We start from the raw sequence: 25,416 nt of genomic DNA, 5'->3' as shown, positions 1-25,416 counted from the left end.
AATTAAGCTGAAACTAGTCCCACTAAACCGTGCCTAGCTACTGACGAAGCCAACCGCTCGCCGGTCGTTTGAGAGCAATTCGCCCGACGTTAGTCGGTTATGTTTTATATATAGGCATCGAGTTTTGGTCGTTATCAATGTTTGCTATTATTTTATTTTTTGTCTTGTCCGGTAGTATCGTTAATGGCAATTCTCATTGGCCCTCTAATCCAAAATTTTTGCTCACTTAGTTGTACGATATGTAAATTTCTATCTCATCCTCATTTTGGTAGACAATTAAATCAAAACGTGCGTGAGCGGGGTCAGAAAATTGTGTGAACGCACATTACCAAGCCTCCTTGTTTTTAAATTACAAATGGACGAAGAATTGGTAGTTTTTATTACAATTGGTTTTCTATGGATCTTGAGTTAATAGATTTGGTTACAACGACTAGAACAGGAGTATTAGAGCGTTTCTTTTCCCTTTTTTAGAAGTGTGTATGCCGATTGTGAAAACCGTGTGTTTAGGTCAGACTACTGATCGAATTGAAGAGCAGGGAGAAGAGATAGTGGTTTTTTGTGCATTCCGTTTTTTGAGAGAGCGATAAAAGTAGGCGTCAAGAAATTTTTTTACGAAAATTTTTTACTCGCGTGCGGCTTTTTTATAGCAGTTTTTTTAGATTTGAACTCCATTCTTTTCGGTCAATGGTGTTTCTCTTAATTAGATAAAGTAGTAAGTGTTTTGATTTTTTTTGGACCAGCTGAATGAGATAGAACACTTTTTGAATCAATTTTCAGTTATTTTTACCTTTTTGCCCCTTTTTGCAGCTTTTTAGCAGATTGTAATCTTCGTTTTTCATTGGGTGGTTGAATAACATACCACATTTAATTAAAAAATTCCCCAGAATAATGGTTATTTCCCAGAGATTTGCGTTTTGGCATTTTGTAGCGGTGGGAATAATATTTTTCAATTTTGTCCGTCATTTTTCCTTTCCTCGGTTTTCTCTTTTCGAAACTGTTTTGGTAGATTGCATGTTAAAGGGTTTCATTTTGTTGCAAGCTATTTGTATTACAAGGTCCTAGTAGCTTTGCCAGTGGTTTTTCGGGTCGCAACTAAAAGAAAAATTTATCAGATTTCATTTTAGTTTTTGTCAGTTAGTTTTCTCATGCTATTAATTGCTCTCAAGCGAAGTTTGTAACAACTATATTAGTCCTGCCGTTCTTTTTATCCGATTTTTCGTCTGACCCATTTGACATTTCGTCCTTGAAAACGGGAAAAATAGGGAGACTTCTACTTATGGTGCGAAGGGTTCTTAGAGGTTGACCCCCCCCCCCCCCCCCCCCCCACATCAGCACCCCTCTCACTTCACCCCCATCCCCACCCCTGCACATCGTTCAGGCCGTAAGGGCCCCGTGCAGCCTAAAACCGCTCTCCCACCGTTGCCCCCCTCATGTGTGTGTGTGTGTGTGTGTGTGTGTGTGTATGTGTGTGTGTGTGTGTGCGTGTGTGTGTGTGAGTGTGAGTGTGAGTGAGAGAGAGAGAGAGAGAGAGAGAGAGAGAGAGAGAGAGAGATGCTTCCGTGACGGGGTTGGAGCAACTGAACGCCTGAGGTGGAACAATTTTTGTGTTTTTTACTGCATAGACCGATTCGACTTGTTTGTTCACTTGTGACCCTCTTTTCATGAAAAATGGTGGTAAAATGAATAACAATGGATGCTACGTCATGGGTGATTTTTTTCGCTTGGGTAAATAAACGAACTCAGTATGTGAATTGCCTCAAAATAGTTTAAAATTATAGATTTCTGATATAATCGAACTGAAACACGATTAGAATGATCTCTTTGACGCTGTTTAGAGTGTTTCACAACACGAGTAATCTTTTTAGGCATACGTTTGCAAAGCAGAATCTCTGATTGCACTTGAGAGGCTAGTTGATGCTTTGGTTGTGTACAGCTGTGCGCTGGACAACCACCAGAGGAGGATGGATGCGCGCGGAACTGGGGACGTTGCATCATCTGAAAACTTCCTAGAAGATGAAGATTTCTGCCTTTTGCTCCAGAAACTCATCACGTGTTGCTGTGATGAGCTATCGCCAATTAAAGGTTGGTGTCTTATTGTTGGTCGTTGTGTGCTGTCACTAAGCGTCAAAATTTTGTTGACGCTTGGTTATTATCAGTATCTTGTTTAAACTGACTTCACAACAACGACATTTATGTCCTTATAAAATGGGAAGTTTCCTTCACTGGCAATCAATATTTTTTCAATGGTCATGTGTGCGCAAACTGGAGCTTGGTTTTGCTCTGATAGGCGGTGGTGACAGCTCATTTAACATGAGCCATTTTATGGGTCTAAGCTGCTGATTATAGATGATCGTATTGCAGGAAGTTAAAAGCGAATTGATTTTTTTCGCGGTAACTTAAAGATGTAGATTAGCGCTGACGATTTAAGTTATTATGTTCGTTTTCTTCGCATACGATTTTAGCGGGATTGAGATTTTTGCTAGCGTTTGGTTCTATTCCGTGAACAATGTTTTAATTTTGTTTTTGTGTTATTAGATTCGTTTGCGTCCGTCTATGCAAACTTGGAATCAATCGGACTGTCTACCAAGCCCTCTGTTCTCTTAGCCGAAATTGGACAAGAGTTACTAACTCTAGGCTACCACTCAGCATCTGTTTCAATTTTGGAGAATGCTCTCAGCTGTGGTACCAAGAGCCTAAAGGTTGGTCTCGAAATATTAGATTTGATTCTACTATCTTTTCTAAAGAAAAATTTAAATTTTGGAACTGTTTTGTTCTGACCAAAAAATTCATTAGATTTTTTTTAAAAATCTCCATTAGGTCTTTATTGCCTAGGAAAAGGAGGGAACAGTCGTGTTGCTTAAGTTGCGCCATTATGCTCTCAGTTCTATTATTTTATTACTCCGCCGTGTTCCAAGGGCCATTATTTATTCTGGATGACAACTTACCAACCATAAAACGAACCACAATGGTCCATAAAAGTACATAAAAATTCCGTTGTATGAATTCACTGTGATTTGTAGTATTAAAATTCCATTAAAGTATGCTCGTTGAAACAAAGACTGAAAAAAATTTCTGGCTTTTGCATTATTGTCCGTTTTATGATTGACAAGTTTGCATTATGTTCCATTTTATGGTTGGGTAAGTTTACATTATGGTCCAATTTGGTTTTTAAATTTCCATTATGGTCCGTTTGACTGGTAATTTGAAAACCTTTGCCTGTCAATAAGCGCAGTAATTACTTGCAACTTAAGAGCTACTTAATATAGCCAAGGATATCCATAACAACAAGTGTTATAGCGATAAAATTAAAATCTGGCAGTCTTTATAACTCTAAAAGATTTTAAAAAATCAGTTGTCAGCGCTATAGGAACAACTAACCTTGGTCTTAAGATATTTCGAAATTTTTAAAAAAATGCTTTTTTGAAAAGATGTACTAAAAATCAATTGTACAAATCCTTTCTATTTTTAAGCAATTTAGTTTTTCGAAAACCACTAAAGCAGTATCCTAGACATCACTTCTGTCCTCAATCCGTTTCCTGCAATTTCGATACGATGAGCTTTTCACGAAGCGCATTTTTTTTCTGGAATCTTTTGTTTAATTGTTCTGAAATCAACTGCAAGTGATTGACTGTTCAAATAATTTGCCACTCACATGATCCAATGTTTGCAAAGAAAATGTCAGAACTGTGAGTTTCTTCAGTTTTGCGTGGCAATCGAATTTTTAATTTATCGGCCTCGTCGGCGAACTAGCCAGATGAATCTCGAAGAATTCTTGTAAAGTAACTCAATGATCAAAGTTGTTTGAAGAAATCTGAAATCAAACCGCAAAAACAATTGGAACCACACAAAGTAACCAGATTGTGATTTGGTTTGCATTGAACACGTAACTTTATTTTGAAATCTTATAAAACGGAAACTATATATGGACCGAAGACAGGCCATTTGTTTAATAGCCGCACAGCGATAGCTGGGGCTATTATTGGCCTTCTCTTGGTTTTTTTACGACTCGAAGAGGAGTATTGGTTTTCTTCAGGTTTTTTTTTACCGGAAGTACTATTCGTTCAGACGCTGTTTTGACCTAAAAGCGTAAGTGAGTAAAATTGCCGTGTGAACTAATTTTTTCTGAGCGAGAGAAGTTTTTTGATCATGCGCGGCGTTTAGTGAATGATTTTTTGACTTTGAAAAGTAGTTTTTGACTGAATGGCACATATAGATAACCGTTTTTTGCCGTTTTTTTCGTCTAAATGGCCCAATTTTTTTGCTTGTAATTTGGTTTTTTGTAAAAATTATTTTTATTCGATGCTATATTGAATTGTCAACCTCGGAAATTGATACCACTGTGTTTTGTGGAGCCTGAAGATTGCGTTTCAAGTTCAAAATTGGCACATATTTCTTGATTTTTTAGTTAATTTTTGTTTTTTTTCTATTAATTTTGTCATTTTGGATTTTTTAACCGTCTGTTTGTCAAAAATCAGTTATTTTTGCAACTTCCTTTTGAAAATTTCTATACTCAACGCCTCTTTCTACCTCGATTGATTTTATTTTATAAAATTGTACATATCCTAATCCGATTTTGGTAGTTTTTTCAGATTTTTGTCAGTTTTTTAGTTTTTAATCTGGTTTTACTTAATAGAAATAGTCTTTTTGTGCAATATGAGGGGCTTCAATTTCGTTTCAATAAAAGTTCAATAATTTTTCGGCGTTTGGTTTTTGAAAAACACTTAATATTTTTTCATAAATGCAGTCTTAAAAGTTTGACCATTTTTTTGCAAAATGTTTCTAATGTTTCGTATGTTTGAAGTCTGCTTTTTCCCATTTTTGTTCTCTTCAGGAGGATAGATTTTTGTATCGGATGACTAGTTATCTTTTCTATGTCTCGAATGCCGAGCAATGAAATGTATTCGTTTTTCTTGATATTTTTAATTTGATTTTTAACTTTCAAAAATCAAGAATGTCTTTCTGTTACGGTGTTTCTTACATTGTGCCCATATTCTTCACATTCTAGTTAGTATCATTCTAGCTTTGCTGTGGCACATATATTTTTTTCGTTATATTAATTTTTTTCAGTTGTTAAAAAATTGAATGATTTCAGCCTTTTCTTAGATTTTCGTCATTTTTTTGGTTTGCAATTGATTTCATTCAACATATGGCAGTACTGAGAGTTGACCAGCAAGCTTTTTCCAAAGTGTCCATTTATCACTTTTTACTGCAACTTTCTTCCGGCCTTGGTATTAATTTAAACGATTTTTTGTCTTTGAATATTCTTCTGCTGCTTATGTCTTTTCTATGATCAATTTAATTTTTGAATTAGTGTGAAATCATGTTGTCTAGCATATGTAAAACAAGGAAGAAGTATGTGCTGTTTTGGTCTTAATTGCAGTGAAGTGTAATTTTAGTAGTTTTCTAATTCTTATATTTGAGCATTCTTTTAAAAGATTTAACTTAGTTTCTAATATTATTATCTGCCATTTGCTTTCCCGATCTTTGAGATTGGAATCGTGAATTGTTTGAGGGCAATTGATAGCCTTGTCGGCAGTTTTAACCTATCAGTATTTTGAGCATCTCGATTTTTTCGGTTTTTAACGTTACCAAACGTTTTCAATATTATAAACTTTTGATGCATTTTGTTTCTCTTGGTAACAGTGGTTTAAGTTTCACCAATGTTCTACATCAGACCTCGGGAGGTAATGAGTTAATGGTTTATTACGAAAGTTAATGGCTTCCGCTGCAATTACGGTTTTGTATGTGAAGTTTTGACGCTTCGAGTCGGTTCCGGAATTCTTCCGGCTATGTTTTTTTATTTCGTCATGATTTTTGTTACGACCATATGACGTCACAGCCACTTTTTGTTCATTCGTTCATGCAATTTCAACTGAATTGCATGTGTGACGTCATTTTTCGCTCTTAGTGGAGCGAGTTTTTTTGTTCATGTGCGTGATTAAATTTTTGGTCACACTTGACTTTTACCTCACTCTCAAAAATGACTTCCTCACTTTGAAATTGACTTTTATTTACTTTAATTCAAAGAGATAAGGTCAAATGGGTGTGTGTCACTCTAATTGAAGGTTATTTGAGATCAGCTAATAGAGGCAGCAATAACTTATACAGATTTTTAATCAAAATATAACAGATCAGCCTTCAATGAAAAGACGAATTTTTTTGGTCTGTCTTTTTTACTGTTTTTTTAGACTGCCGATCTACGAATCTATTGCGGCTATTTTCTGGCAATCTGCCAGCTATGTTTTAAAATTTTAGAATTATTTAGGCTAACTTTTACACCACAAGGAGAAGCATTGAAGCCGTCAAGTCTGCTTTTAAAGCATTCTTAAACATAAAACACTGCGTGAAATGACAAATTGAATCTAATACTCAGTCAACAGACCTGACAAACGGAGGTCACAGGACCTTGACTCCTCTATAGGTTCCGCAGTTGTTATTAGCTAAAATGGCAGAGAGCGATACGTTTACCTGAAGAACTGCATTGAAAATCGCTCTTTGGTGTCGTAATTCTCTATGGTGTCCGTGAAAGTTTTGACATTACCAAGTGTGCAGCAGTATAAAGTATTAAAATTCTTAATATTCAGCTTAAGAATTTTTGCTATAAGATCTTTTTCAGCTATCACACTCTAAAAATATTTGAATTAAAAACTTAATATTCGAATAGTACTTTGATATTCGAAGAAATTTGCAACTGCTCAGCAAATTGTTTAAAGTGACCGTTTATTTGAATTGATGACCCTCAACCCGTCAGAATTCAAAATAGGAAGACGATAATTTCTTGTTTGGCTTCATTGAATGTTGCTGCCATGATAATTTCATATCTTTTCCGCTCTCAATTAGGAAATTAAATGTTTTTAAATCGTCTTGCTTAACGCTTTTCAGTTTTCTCATGAAATCCAATCGCGACAGCTGTCCACTTTCGCGCATGGAGTATCTCGAAGTTTTTCCTCGGCTGCTAAGATACATCTTTCTCGCTTCAATGTTTTGTAACCGGGAATGTTTGTGTGTTTGTGACTGTGCGGGGACAATGAAAATTCTTTAGTGCAGGAACAATGAAAATGTTCTGCAAATGTGCCTTACGATTACAGCTAAGCACCTGACACACTGTGTTGGATAGAGCGACATCACTCAGGGTGGCTTGCCGCTGCTCAAGTAATTACATGGCAATCAGGCCTTGCACCGCTTCACGGTGGAGGACTTAAATTGGACTGGGCACAACTTTCTATTTCGGGGCTGATGCTGCATTGATTGGCAATATTGATTAGCATTGCCAAAAAAATTGTCGAAAGAGTAAAAGACTGTTATTTCGTCTGCTGGATCTAGTAGCAAGATTATTTCCAGTTTCCTTGCTTTGCGTTTACCGTCAAAAATTGCGTAGCGGAAGGTTGATGGCCAACTGTTATTAGAAAAGCGAGTCGCGCCAAACCTTTATCGATTTTGTTATCAAAACATCTTAATTTGGGTGGGGGTTATCGTTCGAAAGTGCTATTAAAAAATGTTGTTTGTTATTTTGATTTAGATTAAATAAATTAGTTTCCTTTGATTGCGAGTGTTTTGCATGATTGTATTTTGTGTTGTGAGGCTCTTGTCGAAAGTCACTTCCGTTCGTTTCCGAGAAAAAGAAGTCATGTCAGTGACATCCTTGGCCCCAACTGTAGGATCACGAACTGTTGCTGTACTGTATGATATCGGTGTAAAATCAGCAAGATAAGACAAGATAAGATAATCGATCGCAAATATAATAATTGGAAAAGGAAGTTTGGGAGGAACCAAAGTTATGGGCGACTGAAAGGGGGACAAACTAAATTGAGCAAAGGAATATCCCGAAAAAAGTTTGACACGCAAAAGGACTGCAAATATGGCAACAATGCTTGACTAATGATCGCAAAAATTAGACATTTGATGTGAAACTTTGCAATAATGTAACTTGTTGCATCAACTTTTGGAGACGACTTGACTTACAATTCTATACCTTTTCCTATTGAAAACTGAAGTATACATCTGCTCGTGAGAACGAGAACACAAAATAATTCATTTGTTTATTGAAACTTTGCTTAGCTTGATGACTGGTCTTACTTTCTCACCATGTGGAGTTCTCAGTTTCACGGAGCGTACTACACCATCTGAACCGGGGTAAATTTCTATAACTTTTGCAAGAGGCCAGAGACCTCGTGGCGTGAAGTCTTCAAGTAGCCAAACCAAATCATTTACCTTGAGGTTTTCAGAAGTTTTGTTCCACTTCGACCTTGTCTGTTGATTAGGGATGTATTCGCGAAGAAATCTATTCCAAAAGTGCGAGGCTAGTTCTTGAGCAGATTTCCATGACCTGGACACGGTGACTTTTTGCGATTCGAAGAGACCAGGAGGGTAGTTGAGTGACGCTCTTCCGAGTAAAAAGTGGTTAGGCGTGAGAGGCAGAGGATCGTTAATTTCACTCGGGACATCAGTTAGAGGTCTAGAATTCATATTGGATTCAATCTCACATACCAGTGTCCACAAAATATCATCTGAAAGGGTTCTTGACCCAATTACTTTGTACAGAGATAACTTGAAAATCTGCACTAGGCGTTCCCAACTTCCACCAAAGTGTGGAGCCGCAGGAGGGTTAAACACCCACTCAATTTCGACCTGCATCAGATGCAAGTGACTTGCAAAGTCTTGGGAATTTCTAAGGCTTGCGATACTGGATTGCAAAGAGTTATTTGATCCAACAAAAGATTTTCCACAATCGGAAAAGAACTTTTTTGGTTTTCCTCTACGGCTTATAAAGCGACGGATGCAATTGATTGTTGAAACTGTTGTCAAGTCGACGGCAACTTCTAGATGGACAGCGCGTACTACTAAGCACGTGAAGAGGAGTATGTATCTAGTCCTGTTTCTTCCATGTTCTTTAACTGGAAAGGGTCCTACGAAGTCTAAGCCTGTGGTTTGGAAAACGTGATGATTTTCTTGGTAGTCTGAACTCTGGGAGGTCAGCCATTTGGGGGGCAGCTACTTCTTGGATCATACGTCTGCATGGAATACATTGTCTAACTGTTTGTTTGACTACCGCCCTGCATCTAAGAATCCAATAGAGTTCCATTAATAAACTTCTAGTTTGTTCTGTGCCACAATGCATGTTTGTTTGGTGAAAATGTTTTATCAGTAGTCTAACACTCTGATTATTTCCATCTAGGATCAACGGGAAGCGCGAAGTTTCTAGTCTCAATGCTTTAGACAATCGTCCTCGAGCACGCAAGTGCTGGTTATGATCGACGTATGGTGATAAAGAGACAATTCTACTGGTAGATGATACTGCAATACCTTTTCTTAAGTTCGAAATTTCCAATTTAAAATCTTGATTTTGGGCACTTTTTATCAAGTAATTGTAAGCTTTTGTATAATGTGCTAGTAACAACTTGGATTCCTTTTTCCGGCATCTATCTGCAAACAAAAAGCAAAGCGCTGCAACTCTAAGTAAACGATTCCAGTTGCTGAAACGCGATATGTCAATTTGGCATTTCAGTTCTTCTCTTGGATCTGCCATTATAATTTTAACATGTTGAGCAGAGAGTAAATCTTGTTTCGGCCACGTGTTTTTATTTTGACCCAAGAAGGATGGACCTAATAGCCAACGTGAGTTGACATTCATTTGGTGAACGTTGTAGCCTCGGGTACCATCGTCAGCGGGATTTCTGGTAGACGAAATGTAGAACCAATCTCTGGCGGAGGAAACGTCTAAAATTTTGGCTAGTCTGTTAGCAATGAAGATCCGATGGCGAATCTCAGGAGTCCGTAGCCAATACAAAACGGTCGTGCTATCCGACCAAAAAACTTGTTTATGGATTTCAATATCCATCTCATCTCTGACAAATTGCGCTAGTTGAGCACCATATACCGCAGCCTGTAGTTCCAAATTAGGAATCGTCATCCGTTTTATTGGCGCAACTCTTGCTTTACCGATCACAAATGCGACTGAGACGGATTCGTCAATGTGTTCAATTCGTAGATAACTGACTGCTGATAATGCTAACTCGGATGCATCTGTGAACGTGTGTAGTTCAATCGATGAAATCGGTATCTCGTTTAACAGTTTGCGAGGAAGATGTACATCCTTGAAAGACGAAAGTTCTTTTTTCAGATTCTCGAAATCAGAATTCTCATCAAGTTGTAATGGCTTGTCCCATTTTGGACCGTGGTTCCATGCTGCTTGGAGAACTTTTCGGAATCTTATTGTAAAGGGGGCGATAATTCCTAAGGGATCAAAGATGGAAGCAACAAAACGAAGTAGTTTACGTTTTTTCATCAAGTTTGATCTTATGGAACAATTTTTGCTCTATAACAAATGTATCGGCTTCTGGAAACCAGGGCAAACCAAGAACCTTTTGACTCTGTGGTGCGGATGTTTCTGGATTAAGTCGGATATCCGGATTCAGCAGGTCAAGAACTTGTTGACTATTTGAATTCCACTTTGTCAGATTGAAGCCACCAGTAGCAAGAACCTTGCGAGTCTCATGGACAATGTTTGAAGCTTCATTTGGACTTGATACGGCAACATACAAATCATCCATGTAAATGTTCCGCTCTATGACCTTTTGAACACTTGGATAAGTTTTTGCATTGTCCTGAGCAGATCTTCTGAGCGCGTAGGACGCTATGCAGGGTGAATCTGTTGCACCAAATATATGACTGGTATATTCATAGGTTTCTATGCGTCCATTGTTCTTCCAGAGGAAGCGTAAGTAGGGTCGGTCTTTAGGGTCAACTTTCACCTGCATGAACATTTGTTCTATGTCTGCGCACAGCGCAATTCGATTCTCACGAAACCTCATAATGACACCAGTTAAATTGCTGAGCAAATCTGGCCCTTTCAGTAAATTAGAGTTGAGGGACTGACCCTGGAAAATGCTGGAGGCATTTGCAACTCTACGAACCTTACCAGGTTTATTTTCATTGGTCACTGGGTGATGAGGCAAAAAGGAGACATTATCTGTTAGAGATTCGGAATCATGAACTTTAACAACGTATCCTTTTTCCAAGTCTGCGTCCAGAGTAGCCTGGTACTTTTCCTTTAATATCGGATTTTTTGAAAGCTTTTGATCTAATTGGTCAAGTTGTTTTATTGCTAACCATCTGTTGTTCGGAAGAAATGCACCTTGCTTCCAGAGGAGACCTATTTGATAATGACCGTCAACAATTTTGGTCGTGGACTCTAAAATTTCAATCGCTCTTTTATCGTTTTCCGACAAAGCTTTTCGGGGCGATGCAATGCCCAAATTCTCCACTTTCATCCAATCTTGGACTAATTTGAAAAGAGTCGTCCATATTAGGGCAGTTTTGCACCTGAGTATACTGTACTTGTGTAGACTCATTAAGAACTAAATTCGTTTTACCGGCGCACGTCCAGCCTAATGGAGTTTCAACTCCCCATGGGGCATTTTTTGGACCTTTTATAATTTGTTTATAGTGAATCAAGTCTAAGTTGTCAATGCCTATGATAATTGAGACATTGTTCCGTTCAAGTTCAGGAAAATTTATATGACTGAGATGATCATAATTTTGGCACAAAGCGTTTAGTTGAGCTACTTTCACTGCAGACATGTTCAAATCCGGTACTGCCATAACATCATTAAGCCTGACAGGCTCGATAGAGCTATCTATTGGCTTTATGTCAAAGCAAACTTTAGAGCAATCAATTTCTTTAGTCGTGTGATACCCACTTATAGGCATTTTACCTGTTTTTTCGAGGTTAAGACCAAGTTCTTTTGCTGTTGATTTCAGAAGTAGACTTTGACAGCTACCGTTGTCTAGGTATGCGTATGTTTTCACAGACTGGTTTCCATTTATCAATTGAACTGCCACAAAAGCTACCTGGCCTGTGCCAACAAATTGCACTGGTTTAACGTTTGAGTTGCTTTTGTTCATAAAACTATCGTGCAGAAGTGTGTTATGTCTTTTGCCGCAGCCTTTTGAGCGGCAGACATTTTTTGAATTGCATTGATCTACATGATGATGTCCAAAACAATTGAAACAAAGCTTTTGTTTCATTACATGATCTTTCCGTTTCAGGGGACTCAGTGCCTGGAAATGTATGCATTTGTAGAGGTATTGGCAATTGTCATTGTTCGGACAACTAACGCTTTCTTTCGTCTTGGACTGATTTTGCCCTTGTTCCCTGTTACTCAGAAATTGATGCTTTGGGTTCGGACTTTCATTAATTCTAGTAGAGTGCGACGTTTTCCAAGCCATTTTGTGAACACCAATGTTTTGAGAAGATGGGAAATTTGAGTTTGTCGGTAAATCTCGGCATGCTTTCGCATAGTTTAGGAGCCACTCAGCAAGCGCGTTTAAAGATGGCTGTGTCATGGTTTTTTCTTGGAGGTAACGGTTCCATTCGAGTCTGACTGGATTTGGTAATTTTGCTAAAGCTATGTTCATGTTGATTGTAGAGTGAAGATCATGAATAAAACCGAGTTGTTGAAAGGTGTCGACGAGCGTTAGAAGAAATGAGGAGTACTGTGTATAACTTTCCGGATTTGATAAGTTTGGGTTTCTAAAGTTTGACAATTTGTCAAGAAAAGCATTGACAATCCTCTTTGAATTGCCAAAATGTTCTTGCAGTCTTGATAGAGCTGCTGCGTATAAATCACCATTGCAACCGTAGCCATCAACTAGTGCTTTAGCTTCACCTGTGAGCAGTGATTCCAAATGGATCATTTTTTCAGCTGAAGACATGGGTGACTGGTCGATAGTTGCTTTGAAAATGCTATACCATTTTATCCACTTCATTGGATCGCCGTTGAACGTTTCTGCGTGCAGTTTCGGGACAGATTTTTGGAAGCACACTGACATTGAGCTGGTTGAACATTGGTTTGAACTTTCCGCGTTTAGAAGTCCTCGATGATCGAAGTTATTGCTTGATGCGTTACGATTTGTTTCAGGAAAAATACTCTGAGTGGGCCAATTGAAGGAATGTGCGTTAAGCATTGACGATGGAGCGGCGTTAGCATCAAATAGTAAGCTGCTGGGTGCAGAAAAACTAACGTTGTTGTTCACAGCGGGCGCTGATGAACTAACTGCATATTGCTCCTGATTGCTGATATCAAGACCAGGTTGAACTGGGTTAGAAAATTTGAAATTAGAGCTGTCCGGCGGACAATTCGGTCTTTTGATGGCACCAACACTGAGACTGAAGTCCTCTCCAGTATTTATCTGTGACTTCCCCTTGACGTATTTTTTGAAATTATCGATACACTTTTTAACTTCTATCTTAAGACGACTATGTTCGCGAGAACAATTGCTCTGTTCTGATGGGTCAATCAGGATTATTAATTGAGACACTACGGTTTCAAGTTTTCGCTGCTTCTCTTTTATCTCTTCAACTGTTTCCTGTAGTATGTCAACATCTTCTGATTCATCAATCGAGGAGTTTAGGTAGTCAAGGTGATAATGTATATCGTCCGTTATCATAATTTTGGAAGATTCGAGCATCTTCTGTTTTTGAAGTGTTTCTGGCTTTTCTTCAGAGAGGCTCTCTGTTGGAGCACTGGAACATTGGTGAAGATTTCCCAAGATAGTTGTTTCTCTCTGGTCGCTCTCGGAGTTAGCTGTTGACCGAGTGTCTACCATGACTAAAACGTAGACTGTTTTCTTTACTTTGCTGGAGAAAAGTTTTTGGTTTTTGGTTTATGCAACTCCCACCAGATATGCAAAAACAATTTTAACTTCAAATTACTTACTGCTTGACAATTATCTTGTAAAAGAAGCTTTTCAAAGGGCTACTTACCAGAGCTATCTGGATCTTTCTACATATACAAGTTACCTACCTGTTAAATGCCTACCTGTTACCTGCTACCTAACTGCTGAAACTTATACAAATTAAGTCTAATTAAGGATTGTTGATAATCCAACTAACTAACACTTGCTACCTACCTGCAAACTTATACCAAACTTACCTACCTAGAAGCTCCCTAATTTTACCTACCTAATACCTGCTACCTACCTGCTGCAATTTTTACCTACTTATACCTACCTGCAAACTTATACCAAACTTACCTACCTAGAGGCTCCCAAATTTTACCTACCTAATACCTGCTACCTAACTGCTGCAACTTGTACCTACTTATAACTAAGTTCTAATTACCGGTAACTCTGTTGCTGGATACTTGCAATCTGTACTTGCTTCCTGTAAAAGTTTTTACCAATAGGTCCACACCTATAAGTGAAATGCAGAAAAGTTGAGATAGTAATCAAGCTGGGTAGTAGACGAAAAGCAAAGATAGCGTGAGTGGTATGGAAGAAAAGAGACCGGGGAGTTTGGGGCGGATAAAACCCCAAAACTGGAAAGCAAAGGAAGAGCGTGGGGTTGGGAAGGCAACCAACCTGTGGGGTTTGGGGTGGGTAAAAACCCCAAAAACCGAAAGCAAAGAAAGCGCGGGGGTTGGGAAGGCAACCAACCTGGGGGGATTTGGGGCGGGTAAAACCCCAAAAACCGAAAGCAAAGAAAGCGCGGGGGGTTGGGAAGGCAACCAACCTGGGGGGATTTGGGGCGGGTAAAACCCCAAAAACCGAAAGCAAAGAAAGCGCGGGGGGTTGGGAAGGCAACCAACCTGGGGGGATTTGGGGCGGGTAAAACCCCAAAACTGAAAGCAAAGAAAGCGCGGGGGTTTGGGGAGGCAACCAACCTGGGGGGATTTGGGGCGGGTAAAACCCCAAAAACCGAAAGCAAAGAAAGCGCGGGGGGGTTGGGAAGGCAACCAACCTGGGTGGATTTGGGGCGGGTAAAGCCCCAAAAACCGAAAGCAAAGAAAGCGCGGGGGGGTTGGTAAGGCAACTAACCTGGGGGGATTTGGGGCGGGTAAAACCCCAAAAACCGAAAGCAAAGAAAGAGCGGGGGTTGGGAAGGCAACCAACCTGGAGGGATTTGGGGCGGGTAAAACCCCAAAAACCGAAAGCAAAGAAAGCGCGGGGGGGTTGGTAAGGCAACCAACCTGGGGTGATTTGGGGCGGGTAAAACCCCAAAAACCGAAAGCAAAGAAAGCGCAGGGGTTGGGAAGGCAACCAACCTGGAGGGATTTGGGGCGGGTAAAACCCCAAAAACCGAAAGCAAAGAAAGCGCGGGGGGGTTGGTAAGGCAACCAACCTGGGGGGATTTGGGGCGGGTAAAACCCCAAAAACCGAAAGCAAAGAAAGCGCGGGGGGTTGGGAAGGCAACCAACCTGGGGGGATTTGGGGCGGGTAAAACCCCAAAAACCGAAAGCAAAGAAAGCGCGGGGGGGTTGGTAAGGCAACCAACCTGGGGGGATTTGGGGCGGGTAAAACCCCAAAAACCGAAAGCAAAGAAAGCGCGGGGGTTGGGAAGGCAACCAACCTGGAGGGATTTGGGGCGGGTAAAACCCCAAAAACCGAAAGCAAAGAAAGCGCGGGGGGGTTGGTAAGGCAACCAACCTGGGGGGATTTGGGGCGGGTAAAACCCCAAAAACCGAAAGCAAAGAAAGCGCGGGGGGTTGGGAAGGCAACCAACCTGGGGGGATTTGGGGCGGGTAAAACCCCAAAAACCAAAAACAGAGCGCGCGGGTAAATAATAAGATAAATTTTTAAAGACTGTCTTTTGGTCTTTTGAATCTGCTTTCAGTCTGTTGTGATGTTTTGCGAACCCTCTTGCTGTTACATTTGGACTGTTTTTGTAAAATTTCTAGATCTTTGGATACTGAGACATCAAAAAAAAACTCATGGTGCAGATCAATTGTTTCCCATTTCAATCAATTTTTTAGAGCAATACTTAGCTTTTTCAGGGGTTGAATTCGTTGCCTGATGTGGTTGGGCGTCAAAATATGTTATCAAAACATCTTAATTTGGGTGGGGGTTATCATTCGAAAGTGCTATTAAAAAATGTTGTTTGTTATTTTGATTTAGATTAAATAAATTAGTTTCCTTTGATTGCGAGTGTTTTGCATGATTGTATTTTGTGTTGTGAGGCTCTTGTCGAAAGTCACTTCCGTTCGTTTTCGACAAAAAGAAGTCATGTCAGTGACAGATTTTTTGAAAGCTCGTTATTTTGACCACACGATACAAATGGCAGCCCTCCACGGTAAATTCAAACGCAAAGCTATTGACAGTTTCAGATAGTTTTCCTTCAAAAGGTGATTCGGTGACTCAAATATTTTTGGGGACGTGCACCCTAGGGGACATAAATGTCTAACTTGCCACGCCACATAACTCAATTAGTGAACATTGCAGATGAAACTTGAGAGCCGCAGTTTTGCGTAGAAATCGATTTTTAATTGGTCTTGGACAAAGTTTGAAATTATTAATTGCTCTCAAACGAAGTTTGTGCAATTATAATAATCCTGATGGTTTTTTAATGTGATTTTTCGCCTGACCGATTTTTCTTCTCACGCATTTGACTTCTCGTCCTCAAAAACGGGATAAACAGGTAGCGCCTAGCGATCATTAAGTTCTGTTAGAACTTTTCAGCTCACTAGTCTCCAAGTATGTGATTCAAAGAAACTGTTTTGGGGACTTATACTTATACCCCCCTCCCCCACACACACACGCACAACACAACCCCGCCTATATCACCCCACCCCCCCCCCCCCCCGTTGCACCCCCACCCCCCGCTGCGCTCACCTCACGCTAGCCTCACTAAACCGCGGCTAGCTAATGACGAAGCCAGCCGGTCGTTTGAGAGCAATTCGCCTGGCGTTAGTCGGTTATGTTTAGTAGCCGCCGTCAGCCTCTCATCGGCTGTTATTTAGGCGGTCTCCTTTTTTAAAATTCCCTTCACCTTGTGATCACGTTTTTCGTTTCACATAAGCCACGTTTGACTTATGACTTACTTCACTCTGTTTCAACTGAATGGATTGAATTCTTGCACGCATTCAATTACGCAATGTGGTGAATACTGTCAAAGTCAAAAGATCAAAATCAAAAGAGACAGGATAAACCAATAAAGCCCAGTCATTAAATCATTGTGCATTAGGTTATCAAAGTTCGTTCGAGTGTTTGCTAGCTGTTATTGTTATTAAGCTTATTTGCTTTCAGTTTAGAAGCTGAATTTATAGTTTTAGAATCTAACTGAAACTGCACGCCAAAGTAGAACACTTGTTGACACTGAAAAAAGAACAGAAAAAATTCGGTCAATTTGTCTTTTGTTCTTTTTCTGTTTCAATCCCGATTTTCATCAAACGCGTCAAAGGCGGCTATGTTTGTAATTGTGTTTGTGTGTGTATGCGCGCGCGTGTACGTGTGTGTGCGTGCGTGTGTTCGTGTGTGTGTTGTGTGTGTGTGTGTGTGTGTGTGTGTGTGTGTGTGTGTGTGTACATGCGTGCGTGTTTGTGCACGTGTGTGCGTGCCTGTGTGTGTTTATGTGAAAAATTTTCGCTTGATCGTTTTTGCGCTTTTCTAGCAAAGTCTTTGGTTTCTTGTGTCACTTTTTCACGCAATTTGAAACTCTTTGGATTATAATTCAGGACTTTTGTTTGTCGGCCTGAATTTTGCTCTTTATTTCTCTCATACTGATATAAAGTGATATAATGCAACATGGGAGTACTTTTCATCTTTTTATCTATCAACTCGGCGCAAATTTTTGCATCTGATTTTTGCATTTTTTTCGTCGGCTTGTTTCAACTATTGATGATTACAATTTACAGGTGCAGAGCTGCATTTTGAGCGCTTTGACCAGTGCTCATTGGACGGTTGGTAACAGGGAACGAGCAATTAGCCTTATGAAGGAGGATCTTCAAGTAGCCGAACAGATGGGAGACTTTGCTGGCCAAGTTCGATGCTTGAGTAAGGCTAGAGGTTTCTGATATCTACAAATTCAACGAGTTAATCATTCAAATTTACGCGCTCTATGTGATGGGTTAAAAAGATAGAGATTTTTGTAGAACGGTCAACCTACTAACCAAAATCAACGAACATTCAGATGAAACTTTCAAAAGCACTTTGCTTAGAGTTGAAGAGACTCGGCAGGTTGTGTAACAACCATGATAAGTGAATTACAAAATCAAATTTGTTCAAGTCGTTTGTCTTCGATATGATATGCAAATAGATGGCCGTATAATATGTAATTGTCTAATTTAAAAACCTGCAAACCCATTTAGATCACTTAACAAGAATTCAACGAATTTACAGGTAAAAGCTAATATGAAGAAATTAACTTCTGAGGAAATGTTTCAGATAACCAGAGGTGCGGTTATTTGTATCTGAAGAAGTACAAAGAAGCCTTGGAAAGTGAGAAGGAGAACTTCAAAGTCAACTACAGGTGATTTAGAAAGTTTGGAGAACCGAACTTTTCTTAGTCTGTTTGATTAATAGCCGCCGTCAGCTTCTCAGACTATTATTTAGGTACTCTTTTTTACATATCAAAGAATTTGAATTGTTTTAGGGCGCTGTCTTTTTACGACTCGAAGAGGCGTTATTAATTGCTCTCAAACGAAGTTTGTAGCAATTATATTAGTCCTGTCGGTCTTTTTTTATGCGATTTTTCGCTTGACCAATTTTTCGTCTGACGTTTTTGACTTTTCGTACTCAAAAACAGGATAAACAGGTAGCGCCCAGTGGGCATTAAGTGCTCTTAGAGGCTTTTAGCTCTGTTTCAGCTCAAACTGTTTTGGAGACTTATACTTATGGTGTGAAGGGCAGTTCTTAGAGGTTGAAGACACCCCCACTGGTGACCCCCCCCCCCCACTATTGCCCCCCCGACTCCACTGTTGCCCACCCCTCCCCCTCCGTTCCCATCACCCGGACCCCCCCCCGTGGCTACTGACGAACAGCAGATCGCTAAAAAACGCAATTTTATGTTAATTTTCACAATTTTTTTTAAGCTTTTTGAAAATTTTTGTCATTTTTTGAGTTCTTTCAGCCCTAGATGTCAAGGAACCTTCTCAAGGTTTTTTTAATAGCTTAATGCATAGTTTCTAGTGGTAGTGGAATGGTTTAAACATTTTAACATCACGAATTTCAGCATTTTTTTTGACAAAATGTGCAAATTTTCTGATTTTTTTGACATTTAATTTTAATTATTCACGTCTTTCGAGACGCAGGGGCCAGAAAATGTCCTTAAGTGTTTGATAATAAGTTACTGACAAATTTTAGCGATTTTTTTATTGCATTTCAAAATTTTTGAATTTTTTGTCGGTTTTTATGTTTCTTCAGCCTCAAGAGCCGATGAATCTCCTCTAGGGCCGACAATGGGTTACTATATAGTTTCTAAATTTAATGGAATGTTTTTCAAGATTTCAACACCACGAATTTCAGCTTTCTTTTTTACAAAAATTACAACTTTTGTCATTTTTTACTTTGTCATTATTCAGGTTTTTCCAGACGCAAGGGCCAGAAAAGTTCCCAAGGTGTTTGATGATAAGAGACTGACAAACTTTCATTGGCCATATTGTTTTTCAACTATTTAATGTCACAAATTTTAGCAAGTTTTTTATAACACTTGCTTTTTTCAAGTTTTTCTGTTTTTTTAGATTTTTTCAGGCTCCAGAGCCAAGGAACTTCCACCAGGGTTTGAAAATAGGTTACTGTGTAATTTCTAAAGGTAATGAAATGTCCTACAAGATTTTAACATCACGAAGTTTAGCATTTTTTTAAAAACAATTTTTGCCATTTTCAGTTTTTTTGACTTTTATAGTCATTCAGGTTTTTTGAGCCTCAAGGGTCAGAAAAGCTCCGTTAGAGGTTGATCATAAGTTACTAGAAATTTTTTTGGCCATGTATTAGTTTTCAACTTTTTTTATCACAATTTTTAGCAGTTTTTTATGCAATTTTTTTCAAGTCTTTTAAATTTTTTTTTGGCGTTTTTTAGGTTTATCCAGCCTCAAGAGCCAGATAACCTCATTTAGGCTTTGATTATAGGTTACTGCATAGCTTCTAGATGTAATGGAATGTTTTTCAAGATTTTAATATCAGCTGTTTGCATTTTTTTAAGTTTTTGAATCTTTTGACTTTTTCCTTACTTTTTCCTGCACCAGGCTTCTAGGGACCTCCTCCAAGGTTTGATGAAAAGCTGTTCATTAAGCTTTTGCATGTGGATTTAATGGAATGGTTTTCAATATTTTAATGACTCCAGCTTTTGGAATTTTTTGATAAAATTTAATTTATTTTCAAATTTTAGGAAAATATTATCATGTTCCAAGTTTTTGGATCTTTATGAGCCAGTGAAACTATTTCAAGCTTGAAATAGGGATACTGGATGGTGTCTTGAGACAATGAATTGATTTTGAAGATTTTAATTTGAATTTTAGCTGGATTTTGTTAAAATTGGCGATTGTTTTCAAAGTTTTCTAATGTTTTCGTCCTTTTCTGAGTTCATTACTGATCATTACTGGCCAACGAAGTTTTTCAGGTCTTGCCGATGGGTTAATTGAGATAACTCCAGAGATAAAAAAAATAGTTTTGAACATTTTCACTGTGAAATCTGGAAGCTCTTTTAATCTGGAAGCTCTTTTTTATTTGATTCATTTAACTAACGAGGCTAGAAAACTAGAAGTTACAGAGTCGAATCAAGCTAAAGCTAGCCTCAGTAAACTGTGTCTAGCTACTGACGAAGCCAGCCGCCCGCCGGTCGTTTGACAGCAATTTGCCCGACGTTACTCGGTTATGTTAGTTTTTTTTTATAAAAGCAAAACGAAGTTCGGAGAGTTTTAAAGAACAGATTCTAAGAAGGGAGCAAGCAGAGAGTGGTTTTGTGTGCATACCTTTCGAAACAGAGCGACAAATGCATGTTATAAAAGTATTTTCGCCCAAGTTCGGGAATTTCAAGTGCGGATTTTTTAAGGTGGTCTTATTAGTTCTAAAAGTTTCGTGTTGTCTAAAAGGTTTTTAATTGCTCTCAAACAAAGTTTGTAGCAATTATATTAGTTCTGTCGGTCTTTTTTATGCGATTTGTCGCTTGACGGATTTTTCGTCTGACGTTTTTGACTTTTCGTTCTCAAAAATGGGATAAACAGGTAGCGCGCAGCGGCCATTAAATGCTCTTACAGCCTTTCAGCTCAAACTTTTGGAGACTTATTTTTATGGTGTGAAGGGCGGTTCTTAGAGGTTGAAGACACCCCCACTGGTGACCGCCATCTATTGCCCCCCCCCCCGAACAACCGATGGCTAAAAACATTCTTTATACTGATTTTCAAAATTTTTTTCAAGCTTTTTGAAAATTTTTTGTCGTTTTTTTTGTTCTTTCGGCCCTAGGTGTCAAGGAATTTTCTCTAGGGTTTTATAATAAGCTACTGCATCGTTTCTAGTGGTATTGGAATGGTTTCAAAATTGTAACATCACGAATTTTAGCATTTTTTTAAAAAAAACCTGCGAATTTCAATTTTTGACATTTAATTTTATTCACGTCTTTCCGGATTCACTGGCCATAAAACGTCCTTAAGTGTTTGATAATAAAATACTGACTGTTTTTAGTGATTTTTTTTGATAAAACTTGCATTTCAAAACTTCTGATTTTTTTTGTTGGTTATTAGGTTTCTCCAGTCTCAAGAGCTGAGGAACCTCCTCTAAGTTTTGACAATAGGTTACTGTATAGTTTCTAAATGTAATCGAATATTTTTCAAGATTTCAACGCCGCGAATTTTAGCACCTTTTTTTAAACAAAATTTGCAATTTTTTGAATTTTTTTTTGACATTTATCGTCATTATTCAGGTTCTTCAGCCTAACAGAAAATCTCCCTTAGGGTTTCATAATAAGTTATTGGAAATGTTTTGTGGCCATAGATTAGTTCTCAACTTTTATTACCACAAATTTTTGCAGTTTTTTTAATGCAACCTGCAATTTTTTCAAGTTTTCAAAATTTTTTGTCATTTCTTAGGTTTCTCCAGCCTCAAGAGCCACATAACCTCCTCCAGGGTTTGATTATAGGTTACTGCATAGCATCTAGATGTAATGGAATGTTTTTCAAGATTTTAATATCGGCAATTTTTAAAAAATAGTTTTTTGAATCTTCTTGATTTTTTTTTATCATGTTTCCGGCACCAGGGTCCTATGGAGCTCCTCCAAGTTTTGCTGATAAGCTGTCGCTAATATTCTAGAGTTAATGGAATGGTTATCAATATTTTAATGACTCCAGCTTTAGCAATTTTTTGATATTTAATTTTTCAAATTTTCGGAAAGTTATTATTATGTTCCAAGCTAATGGATCTTTATGAGCCAGTGAAACTATTGTCAGCTTGAAATAGGGATACTGGATAGTCTCTTGAGACAATGATATGGTTTCTAAGATTTTAATATCTTGATTGTTAGCAAGATTTTGTTAAATTTTCCGATTGTTTTCAAAATTTCTGAATATTTTTGTCCTTTTCTGAGTTTAACGATCATTACTGGCCAACGAAGCTTCTCAAGTCTTGCAGATGGATTACCTGACATAATAATAGAGACAAAAAATAGTTTTGAACATTTTTACTGCGAAATCTGGGAGCTTATAATATCAGTTTTTTATTTGATTTATTCACTAACAAGTCTAGAATACTAAAAGTTGCCAAGTCGACTCAAGCTAAAGCAAGCCTCACTAAACCGTGGCTAGCTACTAACGAAGCCAACTGCTCGTTTGGTACTTTGAGAGCAATGCGACCGACGTTAGTCGTTCATGTTATAAAGTTGAGAATTGCAATTAGTGTTGTTAGTTGCTTACAAACGAAGTTTGCAGCAATTATATTAGTCCTGTGGTTTTTTAAATGCGATTTTTCATTTGAGCGATTTTTTGTCTGACAGTTTTACTTTTCGTTATCAAATACGGGATAAACAGATCAAGCGTGAAGAACTTTGCAATATTTTTCAAATTTTTAAAATATCATTTTCTTATTTGATTTATTTACTAACAAGGCTAGAAAACTAAAAGTTGCAGAGTCGAATCAATTTAAAGCTAGTCTCACTAAACCGTGGCTGGCTACTGACGAAGCCAGCCGCCCGCCGGTCGTTTGACAGCAATTTGCCCGACGTTACTCGGTTATGTTAGTTTTTTTTATAAAAGCAAAACGACGTTCGGAGAGTTTTAAAGAACAGATTCTAAGAAGGGAGCAAGCAGAGAGTGGTTTTGTGTGCATACCTTTCGAAACAGAGCGACAAGTGCATGTTATAAAAGTATTTTCGCCCAAGTTCGGGAATTTCAAGTGCGGATTTTTTAAGGTGGTCTTATTAGTTCTAAAAGTTTCGTGTTATCTAAAAGGTTTTTAATTGCTCTCAAACAAAGTTTGTAGCAATTATATTAGTTCTGTCGGTCTTTTTTATGCGATTTGTCGCTTGACGGATTTTTCGTCTGACGTTTTTGACTTTTCGTTCTCAAAAATGGGATAAACAGGTAGCGCGCAGCGGCCATTAACTGCTCTTACAGCCTTTCAGCTCAAACTTTTGGAGACTTATTTTTATGGTGTGAAGGGCGGTTCTTAGAGGTTGAAGACACCCCCACTGGTGACCGCCATCTATTGCCCCCCCGAACAACCGATGGCTAAAAACATTTTTTATACTGATTTTCAAAATTTTTTTCAAGCTTTTTGAAAATTTTTTGTCTTTTTTTTTGTTCTTTCAGCCCTAGGTGTCAAGGAATTTTCTCTAGGGTTTTATAATAGGCTACTGCATCGTTTCTAGTGGTATTGGAATGGTTTCAAAATTGTAACATCACGAATTTTAGCATTTTTTTAAAAAAACCTGCGAATTTCAATTTTTGACATTTAATTTTATTCACGTCTTTCCGGATGCAGGGGCCAGAAAACGTCCTTAAGGGTTTGATAATAAAATACTGACTGTTTTTAGTGATTTTTTTTGATAAAACTTGCATTTCAAAAACTTCTGATTTTTTTGTTGGTTATTAGGTTTCTCCAGTCTCAAGAGCTGAGGAACCTCCTCTAAGTTTTGACAATAGGTTACTGTATAGTTTCTAAATGTAATCGAATGTTTTTCAAGATTTCAACGCCGCGAATTTTAGCATCTTTTTTTAAACAAAATTTGCAATTTTTTGAATTTTTTTTGACATTTATCGTCATTATTCAGGTTCTTCAGGCTAACAGAAAATCTCCCTTAGGGTTTCATAATAAGTTATTGGAAATGTTTTGTGGCCATGGATTAGTTCTCAACTTTTATTACCACAAATTTTTGCAGTTTTTTTAATGCAACCTGCAATTTTTTCAAGTTTTCAAAGTTTTTTGTCATTTCTTAGGTTTCTCCAGCCTCAAGAGCCACATAACCTCCTCCAGGGTTTGATTATAGGTTACTGCATAGCTTCTAGATGTAATGGAATGTTTTTCAAGATTTTAATATCGGCAATTTTTAAAAAATATTTGCAATTTCAAGTTTTTTTGAATCTTCTTGATTTTTTTAATCATTTTTCCGGCACCAGGGTCCTATGGAGCTCCTCCAAGTTTTGCTGATAAGCTGTCGCTTATATTCTAGAGTTAATGGAATGGTTATCAATATTTTAATGACTCCAGCTTTAGCAATTTTTTGATATTTAATTTTTCAAATTTTCGGAAAATTATTATTATGTTCCAAGCTAATGGATCTTTATGAGCCAGTGAAACTATTGTCAGCTTGAAATAGGGATACTGGATAGTCTCTTGAGACAATGATATGGTTTCTAAGATTTTAATATCTTGATTGTTAGCAAGATTTTGTTAAATTTTCCGATTGTTTTCAAAATTTCTGAATATTTTTGTCCTTTTCTGAGTTTAACGATCATTACTGGCCAACGAAGCTTCTCAAGTCTTGCAGATGGATTACTTGACATAATAATAGAGACAAAAAATAGTTTTGAACATTTTTACTGCGAAATCTGGGAGCTTATAATATCAGTTTTTTATTTGATTTATTCACTAACAAGTCTAGAATACTAAAAGTTGCCAAGTTCACTCAAGCTAAAGCAAGCCTCACTAAACCGTGGCTAGCTACTAACGAAGCCAACTGCTCGTTTGGTACTTTGAGAGCAATGCGACCGACGTTAGTCGTTCATGTTATAAAGTTGAGAATTGCAATTAGGGTTGTTAGTTGCTTACAAACGAAGTTTGCAGCAATTATATCAGTCCTGTGGTTTTTTAAATGCGATTTTTCATTTGAGCGATTTTTTGTCTGACAGTTTTACTTTTCGTTATCAAATACGGGATAAACAGATCAAGCGTGAAGAACTGTGCAATTTTTTCAAATTTTTAAAATATCATTTTCTTATTTGATTTATTTACTAACAAGGCTAGAAAACTAAAAGTTGCAGAGTCGAATCAATTTAAAGCTAGTCTCACTAAACCGTGGCTGGCTACTGACGAAGCCAACCGCTCGCCGGTTGTTTGAGAGCAATTCGCCCGACGTTAGTCGGTTATGTTAGTTTTTTTTTCTAAAAGCAAAACGAAGTTCAGAGAGTTTTACTGAACAGATTCGCAGAAGGGAGCAAGCAGAGAGTGGTTTTGTGTGCATACTTTTCGAAACAGGGCGACAAATGCATGTTATAA

At 38.1% G+C, this 25,416-nt stretch overlaps 1 protein-coding gene across 1 annotated transcript in view; it reads left to right on the top strand.

Moving 5' to 3' along the window:
* Positions 1 to 25,416, top strand: part of LOC142336278 (uncharacterized) — a 152,168-nt gene that overhangs the window by 12,141 nt on the left and 114,611 nt on the right. Inside the window, exons 3-6 of the mRNA XM_075384980.1 lie at positions 1,866 to 2,082; positions 2,536 to 2,699; positions 17,631 to 17,769; positions 18,160 to 18,244. Coding sequence (XP_075241095.1) covers positions 1,866 to 2,082; positions 2,536 to 2,699; positions 17,631 to 17,769; positions 18,160 to 18,244 — 605 coding nt within the window. The remainder of the gene's footprint in view (positions 1 to 1,865; positions 2,083 to 2,535; positions 2,700 to 17,630; positions 17,770 to 18,159; positions 18,245 to 25,416) is intronic.

This window comes from Convolutriloba macropyga, chromosome 3 (genome assembly GCF_964194025.1).
Source record: "Convolutriloba macropyga chromosome 3, txConMacr16.3, whole genome shotgun sequence".
Lineage (NCBI taxonomy): Eukaryota > Metazoa > Xenacoelomorpha > Acoela > Convolutidae > Convolutriloba > Convolutriloba macropyga.
This window is presented reverse-complemented; position numbering and strand designations above follow the sequence as displayed.